Source organism: Rhopalosiphum maidis, chromosome 1 (genome assembly GCF_003676215.2).
Source record: "Rhopalosiphum maidis isolate BTI-1 chromosome 1, ASM367621v3, whole genome shotgun sequence".
Classification (NCBI taxonomy): domain Eukaryota; kingdom Metazoa; phylum Arthropoda; class Insecta; order Hemiptera; family Aphididae; genus Rhopalosiphum; species Rhopalosiphum maidis.
This window is the reverse complement of record NC_040877.1, coordinates 37,598,004-37,608,439: the sequence shown is the minus strand read 5'-3', so window position 1 is coordinate 37,608,439 and position 10,436 is coordinate 37,598,004. Positions and strand designations below refer to the sequence as shown.

Sequence of the window (10,436 nt, the reverse complement as noted above, 5' to 3'; positions counted from 1 at the left end):
TTTAAAATTTAGATCTCTAACTCCATTAAATTTTGTTAGATTATTAAAAAAATTATGAATATTCCTTATTGAAATATAAAATCTTAAAATCTTAAAATATGGCTTGATAGATCTCAAGTGGTCTTCTCCATCGGTAGGATTAACAAAAAATACATACATTACCAATTGTCGAATGCATAAGGAGTTGCCTACAAAATGTTCCTGAAAATTGTAATACCTTTAATTTAGAAATAAAAAATTAAAGCATATTTTGAAATATTGGCAGTTCCAGGGGAGAGCGGCGTTTATGGCACGTGCTTGATTACGTTCTGAATGGGGCTTAAGTAGCTTAAGAAGCTTAAGCTCTCCACCAACATCCACAAATGTATCTCTACGTTTACTGAAAACATGATTGAAATCTAGAATGAACAAAGAAAGATTAAAAAGTTAATTTAAAAAAAAACATAAGTATTTATAATAATATCGAAAATTAATAGATTTTCTAATAATAATACAGAAAATTGTATTTAATATTTTAGTTTAATTGATTGTATAATGTTCATATTACAAATTAGGTATCCATTTCAATCATTTTATACTTACCTTATTATAACAATAGTAAGAACCTATTTTGTTTGTTGAATAATTTTTAATAAAGTTTTACAATTGCATTAAACTGATTAATTTTATTTGAATGTACCTATAAGTTAGTAAATGTACTTTTACCTTTACTCTTAAAAAGTACACCCTCCCTTTGAAAACTCTTGGATCCACTCCTATTTTGAAAACATAGATTCGATCATTTTTTATTGTATAAATGTATTATGTATAGTTTTTTTTACTTTTTAGAGCATGAATCGATAGATCCCATATTCATCAATCATCACATTATTTTGTCATTCAGATCATCTCATGTTGTTCACCTGTCATGTAGTTGTTTCCGCACCGATTTCATGGAAGAAATAAACGACGGTGGCAAGCGTTCGGCTACTCCATGAGTAAGCAAGACGTCACGCAATCGCTCCCTCTCCCGGTGGCGTCCGCGACTCATTAGTCATTTGCTCCATGCACCAACAACACCGACACTCACACAGTTACACACATTTACACAAAAGTATACAATTGTACGGTCCACACACAAACTTAGTATACACACACACATCAGCTCAGCTATTTCGTACACTCAACACTGACGTTTTATCCGAGAATTGGTTCTCTCCGACTCCCACCTCCATCGCCGCCGCCTTCACTCGTAGTCTTATGTTCAATTCGTATGTTGATGACTAAATTTTTTTTTGTGATTTTTATTAATTTTTTGTCGCCGTTCTATCTTGTCGTTCAAACACTTAGGTACGTAACATAAACCCGTCTTGGCCGCCGTGTGCGCAACGCTACAACTTCGCTACAGCCACCGATCGACTGCTGCCACCGCTGCTGTTGCTGTTGCTGCTGCCGTTGCTGTTGCTGCTGCTGCATTCTGTCGTGCTTCGTCCGTGTGTGGTGAGTGTATGACGTGGTTGTCTTGAACGCACACGACAATATTGTAAATAACAACGAAAGCAACAACACTTGATCCACATCACAGTGTAGACGAGAAATGCGAGATTTTGACCACAAACGGGGCAGACAATTGGTTGACTGTACCACTGAAGAGGACACCGTTGCCGAGGAGACAGCCGGTCAGTATTATAAGCCGCCCGGTCTCCGCGACTCCGCAATGTCCATGCGCGCGATTGTTGTTAACAATGTTACAATAATAATGTGCTTGCGTACTGGATTTTATGTGTGCTACTTTTGTTTCTTAGTAAATTCCTCGTAGAGCTTGTCCAAAGCTCAATAGTTTCATGTTATATTTTGGTATTAGTTATTCATCAATAGTTTATGTCTGTGTGTAAGAATCATTCTCTATGGATGGAAGAGTTCATATTTGGGAAACCCTAATGTAATCGTTTGTGTTCTTGTGTAAGATATTGTGCTTTTAAATAAATGAAAGAATTCTATTATAACATTAGATATGCATCTGTCAAACCTTTCATATACCTATTTGCCTAAATGTTTTTATTCACATAATTTTCAAAAAGTATTAAATTTGATATTTTGCTAGAGCTAATGCTTTAACTTAACAGATTATTTCCAAATAGCCTTATTTTAAATAATTCTCAAATTTATATTGAGAATCATTGAGTATTAGCCATTAGGTACTACTAGTATACTATATTGATAGTTGATACAAAATAAAAGAATTATCTACCCGATTATCTATTTGCATATTGTATTTTATAATAAGCTATGTTTTTGTTAACTGAGTATTGACCAAACAAATAGTAGGTAATTGGAATAATTTCTGCTTTTATATGGGAGAGAAGCTGGGAGTCATGATATTTTAAAAAGAAAATAAAGTGTAGACAGTCACCTTCATATAGTTATCACACCATTAATTTATATGAGTATTAAAACATGTTGAAACAAATTTTAACATTTGCAAATTTGTTAAATATACCTTACCTATTTACCTATATAAAATAAATGGTTTAGTAAATAATAGTCCATTCTACATCAAAATACTTAGTTATACTTTAATCTTATATACTGATATCAATAATATTGATGATAGATAGTAGGTACATTCTGCAATTAATGTTTTTTACTTGAGGTTTTTTATATACTCTCATTATGGTATTTAAATAAAATAGTTCTCAAATATTTTTCATTGATAGCTTATAAATACGACGTTAATAAAGTTTATACCACAAGTCTCTTTTCTACAAAATAATGAAGTTTATTAATAAATTCAAGTAAAAATATTAGATACAAATCATAAATATGTTAATACATGTATCAACAATCGATGTTCAATTATTATCGAGTGTACTAGATAAAAACAATATATCTATTGATGTTTTTATTAGTTATATAATTATTGTTTCCAAATATTTATATTGTGGTTTTGTACTGAATAACTAGCTAAATATTTTTACTAAACATAATAGGTATATACTTTAACAAAATAAGTTTAACAAAAGTAAAGTAAAGTAAACAATATTATCTACATGTAAATGTTTACTTTAAAATCTAAGTTGGTTATAAACTTATAAATAGTTCTGGGAGGGCTGAAGCTCTAGTTATATAGACATGTTGTACATCCATTTTTACATGTTAATATCTTTTATCTAAACTGATAACTAAAATACTATTAAAAATACACATATTTGTATAAAATATACTTAACTTAATACTTGTACTTACCTACAATTTATATACTTTGGTAAGAATCTATATAATTAAAACTAGTTCCACATAATTAGACATTACTTTTTATCTTTTTTTATATCTTATTACCCAAGTAGACAATTTTGTATTATTCTTAGCATCTGAGTACTTACTCGTTTTATTAACTATTTTAATATTTTTCACGTGTATAGCTTTGACTAAATATTTTAGCTTATGATCTTGGATTAAAATGGGTTTGTTGAGAGGTAAAAGGGAGTACCAAAATAAACATTTTGAGAAAATTTTAAATATTAAACTTTTTAGGGTTGCACTATGCAATACCTATAACTTTTTTATTTTTAAATAGTATGAATTTTAACAACTAACTTAACTAATTTATTTTAAATTACTAAGTTGACTAGGTTAGAGGAAGACAGAGAAGAAGTACCTAAATAAAATCTAATAATTTTTTTATTACAATTTTATAATAATTTTACCTACTTTAACTATATAAATTGTTTTTTATCTTATCTTGCAAGTATAAATGAGTAAAATTAAAGTTAATTACATAAATAAGAAAAGGTATTAAAAACACAATTTTTAATTATTCATAAACTTATTCAACTTGCTCTAAACTACTCAATTTAACAAATAATCAGAAATATAACATTAAATTAATCTATAGTTATCTGAATCTGTAAACATTAATTAAAAAAAAAAAATAGTTGTAAATAATACATTGTCATGTACCAAAATGTTATTTCAAAACTCTTTTACTTCACAAAAAAAACCCACATTTCAATCCAGTCATCCAGCTGAAATATACAATTACATATGGACCACACTTTTTATCAATTAATTTTTTAATGATTTTTATAAAACATTTAATATTATATATGGAAAATTATGTTTTACAGCAAAAGAAAAAATGCCGTCTGATACTGAAAGTAACACAAGTTTTAATAACAGCAGCGTGAGGACTTTTAAAATTTTCATTGGAAATCTTTCTGAAAAGACTACATCTAGTGATATCAGACCACTGTTTGAGAAGTATGGCAAAGTTGTTGAATGTGATGTAATGAAAAATTTTGGCTTTGTTGTAAGTATTTAGAAATTAATATATAATTATATTGTTTTTTTATTGCTAGAACTTAAATAAAATTGTAAATAATCATTTTGTATATTATATTAATGCATACCTTTATTTTATTCATCCAAACATTTCAATTTTTCAATTTAGCATATGGATGATGATAACACTGGACGTGCAGCCATAAAAGCTTTGAACGGTACAATGGTTAATGATTTAGCCATGAAAGTAGAAGCTGCCACTAGTCGCCGTGGTCCCAATACCCCAACTACAAAAATCTTTGTGGGAAATCTTTCTGAAACAACTAAAGCCAATGAAGTACGAGAATTATTTGGTAGATACGGAACTGTTGTTGAATGTGACATTGTCAGAACTTATGGTTTTGTGGTAAGTGTTAATTTGTTAATTGTATTTATTTTTAATTTTAAATTATATTCTTTATATTTAAATGTGTCAATAAAAAATATGTATTTTTACCTAGTCGTTCAATTAAATCATATGTTATATGTTTCATTCATTTTATCATTTTCTTTTAAATTTGTATTGTCATATAATATCACTTTTTTATTGACTATTTAACTTTAGCATATTGATTCAACTGATGTAAGCAGACTTATTAAAGATTTAAATGGCCATATGTTAGATGGTCAACCAATCAAGGTTCAAATCTCAAATAGTCGTGTTCGTCAAAGACCTGGAATGGGTATGCCAGAGCAGTGTTATAGGTATATACTGTTTAGTTGTTCAGTTTAAAGAAAATGTGTTTAGAAGTAACTTGCTAGTCACATGTTTTGTTTGATATATAAAATAAAAATGAAATGAATTTCATTAAAAATGAAACGGGAAATTTTGTTCAGGTGCGGCAAGGGTGGCCATTGGTCTCGGGAGTGCAGTCGTGAAGGGTGAGCCTTACAACTTATTTCGCACATTGTTCTTTAACTCGTAGTCATCATTTATATAAATAGAAAATTATAATTAAAATTAATATTTTTTTAGGTATGGATATGGAAGAGATGCTTTACCACCACTCCCACCACCACGTGCCCTACTTTATCCACCACCGCCTCCACCTTCATTTGTTCGTGATCGTATCCTTGGTTCTTATGGTACTGGCTTGAAAACTGACATGACAAGAGTAAGCATTATTTAAACTGATACTGTTTAAGTATTTTTAATTTTAACTCAAATGTACATTTTATTAGACTTATCCAATGAGATCACTAGTGTTTAGATTTAAAGATTTAATTTTGAGTTTAGAAATTATTTCTGACTTATGTCAAACTTCTGACAATAATGAAACTGTGAAACATAATTTTCAAACTATGTTTCACATTTCATAATTATTACATTTATTATCTAATAATTGATGAATATATATAATAAATAAATAAATAAATCCACATAAATTTAAATCATTATCTGTTTTGTGGAAATACAGAGGAACTAGTGATGAAAAAGTTTGGATACCTCTGAATTATTTAGTGAAAGTTAAAAGCTTTTAAGTCTTAAATAAATTGAAAAACTGAATTAATCAAATTATTATATTTATGATTACTTTTTTATCCTTTGATAAAATAATCATTTGTATCATTGTTGTATTTCTATCAATTCTGTATATTTCTTTCATTTTTGCAATAAATTGTTGAAATATAACTTAATATAATTAAAAGAGGTTCTTTTGATTTGATTCTACTAATTTATTTCAATTAGAGGTATATAATATAGTAGGTAATAATTATATAAAACCATTTTTTTCAAATTTATTCTAAAAAAAAAATGTAGTTTTTCATCAACTAATACAACAATCTATTTTTTCCTGTAACAATAATCAGGTATGCCTAAATGTAAGAACATTATATTTCATATATTTTTTGCTTTTTGTACTTGGCTTCATAAATTACAATCAAATAATTTTGTAATATATGTTATTATATAATTTTTCTTTTTATAGATGGATGATTACTCAATGTTGTCACATTCTGAACTTGGTGGTCATATGTATGAAGTAAGTGCTTTAAGATATTTAGTTGTATCTTATTTATACCAATTAATAATTTTGATTTTAGACTGAAGGCTTGTATGATCGTTACTATGATCGTAGTCTTATGAGAACAGCCGCTGATGGCTATGGCATGGATAGAAGAATGCCAAGAATGCCATCTAGTCGCGATTATTTATCATCATCCACACGTATTGGAACAACTATGCGTGACCAAGATTATGTATTCACACGCCGCTCACCATTGTCCAGCAGTCGTACATCGTAAGTATTGAAATAACAATATGCATATATTTTCAACATAATATTTATATTTGTATATCATTTCATTTAATAGTTCATCTCATGCATATGATGATTTCTCTAGGGATTCATATGATGATCGTCGGTAAGTTTTTTTAATTAAATCTATATTCTAAATAGCTATTCTTAATGTTGGAATGATTGCAGTTGATTTATGATTTATATATCTTAAATGAACTTAATAGATTAATATTTTATAACTGTTATATAATATATTATGCTTTATTATAATTAAATTTCAAAATAAATACTAATACTAGATTTATAGTATAGTCTCAATTTTAATTAAAATAAAAACTATCTTATGTATGAAAATTAACCATTGAACGACTTAACGCTTTCAAATAGCTTAATATTGGTTGCAGTGGCGTATTTAAGAAAGGGAGATTAGGGAGATATATCTCCTGCTTGACCCTCTTTTTAGATATTTTGATTTGGTTATAATTGTGTTTTTTCCATTTATCAGTTTATCAGTAGATAATAAAATGCTGAGACGTTTTTACATCAACAATTTTATTCATCACCTTTAAATAAATCCTTAATACGCCATTGATTAGTTGTCATAAATAGGACTGGGTGATTGATGACTTTGATAATCAATTTTTGATATTTTATTGAATAATTTGTAGACAATCTATTATTACAATAATTGTTAACAATATATATAATTCAATTATTATCTATACAAATTTACAATTACAATTAATCAGTTGATTTCCCAGCCCTAGTTTTAATGGAATGTGTGTACCAAAATCATTTTTCGGTGTACTCTTAAATGGAATTTTAGATTCTATATCTAATTATTAAAAAAAAACTATTTTTTATTTTATATCATAATTTATTTGTTTGTGAGGTTGTTTTTTATGTTTTGTATATTTCATACATATATACAAATATACTTGACGTTTGAATGCACATTTTAACAAATTTTGTGTTAATCATTAACATAAGGGCAGCTTCATTCACAGCATTTCAAAAATTTAATTATATTCATAGCTTAGATTTTTTATTATTTTTTTTACATTGGGTATGGTTTATTAAAAATAAAAAATAGTATATTATAATAATTATAAATTATATATCATATAAATGAACTTTTAACTTTTTAATATGATGTATAATATTAAATTCCCAATCATTAAGAAGTTTAGTAATACTATTTTCAATTTTATGATAAAATCGTCACAACTTAAAATTATTCCCAGAAAATAATAAACCTTTTTCTATACAAAGAAGTTATAGACTTAAATAATATTTGTTTTACTGTTGTGTATATAAAAATATATAATTTAACAAAGAAATCCAAATATTGAGATATTTCTAAAAATAAAAAACTTTATTTAATGTATTGTTATACATTATGTACAGCTTTTATTTATTCTTATCTTGACAAACAACAATAAAATTAATTTTAAGCTTAAGTATATATTTTAATACTTTTTTATATCTAGAAGATGTTTTACTCAAAATTGTCATGGCAATAATGTTTAAAAATTAAAATATTTAAAATAACATAGTAAAACTGATTCTTCTAAACAAATAATTGTCTATGTGTTAGTGATTTGTAAACTACATATTATTTTATATAAAATAAATTTGTCAAGTTTTTTCGTTTAATATATTTTATTTATTAAAAAATTTAGAATGACTTCTTCCATTCTTATTTTCATTAAAAATGGCATGAAACAAACTATAATGTACTATTTTTTGTTTTTACCTAAAAGAAAAATTTGTTGGCTTTTTATTTAAATAATTTAAGTATGCATGCTTGTAAACCTTAAAATGTTATTTTTATTTATATATGTGTGTGTGTGTGTATGTATATATATAAATGTATTTGGTTAATCCCCGATTATGTTTTTCTTTTTCCGTCAGAGTTTCGGGATCTCGCGGTTCGTCGCGTTACACGCCGTATTAAAAAAAACCGTGTATATATTATCGTGCCGCCGCCGTATATTCGCGTCGCCGGATCGGATAACCGTACACTCACACATCGCCGACCGTCAACAATTTTTTATTTAAATCGGCTCAAGTTTTTAAGGAGCCAAAATTACATTTACGAAATCTTATAAGATTATTTGTCTACGTAGGTTTTTTTTTTTTAGGTTTAATTAAAAACATATAATTTCTTAGTGTCACAAATTACAATTTTATTTTATTTATAGGCATTAGACATAAAAGGTTAAATTATCTGGGCTCTTAGATTATTTATATTGATTCATATTTTCTACCTTAGATGTAAACAAAATAATTTTCTAGAATTATTTTAAGGTAATATTGACTATGTTTTTTTTTGAATATCACTATAATCACATCAATCATATATTAATAATTATTTCTGGAATTTCTGTTTGTCGAGTTATTAAACAAATTTTCTTTAGAAAATTAGAATGTAAGCCTTTATAGTCAAAGGTTTTTACAGTTAGGTTAATGTATTAATTAAATTACTAAAATATATTAATATTGTAAGCCCAAATAATCTTATGACAACATTACATTGTAATTCTCATTGTAAAAAATTTAATAAAATAAAATAAAAATAAGTATGATAAATACCATCTAATTTTGTAGTCCCTATATTCTCTTATATATTAGTTAAGTGTTTTTTAGTTTGACCGTTACAGCCGACCGATCTCGTAGTTTGCCGAAAACGTGATATTTCCGTACACTGTTCGGTGCGTACGATGTTCCGAGGACTATTTGAACGAAGCCGGTGCGTTTGCGATTCGTGTAAAATACTCATTCTTAGGTAAACAAACATTAAATTCATTTAATTTGTTCGTCTGTGTGTATTTCAATATCATTGGATTGAAACAGGCCACACATTTACCAAGAAAACTTGGTCGTCGTGGTATAATCTGTGCGGTAAATATTTTTTTTTGAAAATGGTCATTTTCAAATCTTGAATTAAGGTTTTTTTAATGTTAAAGTTATATAATGACCATTTTAAATAATAACTCTAATATCCAAAACTTTGTATTTCTTAATTAAAATACAGAAAATTATGCCTAATATTAGAATATAAATTCATCTAAAAAATTTAAGTTTTAAAAATATTTGAATATTCTGTGCAAAATTATATTTATTTATCATATTAGTTAGTTTTATACAATCTTAAGATTTTGGTTATTATGTTACAGAATATTATTAACATGTGGCTGAATGTGGTCAATGTGGATAACACTGACCAGTGACCATACTACAAAATCATGCATTTTTAATATGAATCATTGTGAATGTCATCTTCTGATATATATGATATTGATAATGATTATCATTGGTTAGTTATTTATAGTTATTATTAATAGGACACCTCACCCACATGTCTTGTTTGTCTTATTAATATACAACATGGAAAATTGTACGTTCACTATAATCTGTTTTATTTTGTTATTTTTAAAATTAGATTGAATAGATTAGTTACAAATGGGCTTAGTAAGATTTTAATTATAAAGCAATAGTTAAGAGTATTTTAAAATAATTTTATAATCATCATAACTTATTTAATATTAAAATATCAATATAACTCCAAGATACCCTAAATATTAAGTCAATTCAGTCTAACTTTAAGAATGAGATTAAAATGTAAAATTTTCCATGTTATATGTTTGTAAGATAGAGATAACTCTTAAGTTTAAACCTCATTAATTATAGCATTTATTATGTTGTATTTTATTTTGTAGAAAACAAAAACAAAAAAAATAATTTATAAAACTACCTATATGAATAGATGTTAACTTGCTTAAATATTAATTTATCAAAAAAAGGTTATTACATTAAAAAATGTTACCTACATAAAAATTATTGATAATAAATTACTTATAAAAGGTTACTTTCATGTCATTCACAGAAACT

At 26.6% G+C, this 10,436-nt stretch overlaps 1 protein-coding gene across 6 annotated transcripts; it reads left to right on the top strand.

Annotated features, from left to right (window-relative positions):
• The first annotated feature begins 1,036 nt into the window (after positions 1-1,036).
• LOC113561193 (RNA-binding protein lark) lies at positions 1,037-9,855 on the top strand. Of its 6 annotated transcripts, XR_003406146.1 has the most exons (12): positions 1,037-1,250; positions 1,330-1,658; positions 4,107-4,288; positions 4,430-4,666; positions 4,865-5,004; positions 5,137-5,181; positions 5,276-5,414; positions 6,231-6,284; positions 6,346-6,542; positions 6,616-6,666; positions 8,457-9,330; positions 9,722-9,831. XR_003406146.1 is itself a non-coding variant. In XM_026967475.1 (11 exons), exons 2-11 carry the CDS (start codon positions 1,577-1,579, stop codon positions 9,741-9,743), a joined length of 1,149 nt encoding a protein of 382 aa, XP_026823276.1. In that variant the 5' UTR covers positions 1,037-1,250; positions 1,330-1,576; the 3' UTR covers positions 9,744-9,855. The 6 variants fall into 6 exon arrangements, 5 of the variants coding, with proteins under 5 accessions (XP_026823276.1, XP_026823275.1, XP_026823277.1 ...); XM_026967475.1 differs by lacking the exon at positions 8,457-9,330 and having other exon boundaries at positions 9,722-9,855; XM_026967474.1 differs by lacking the exon at positions 9,722-9,831 and having other exon boundaries at positions 8,457-9,561.
• The last annotated feature ends 581 nt before the right edge of the window (positions 9,856-10,436 follow it).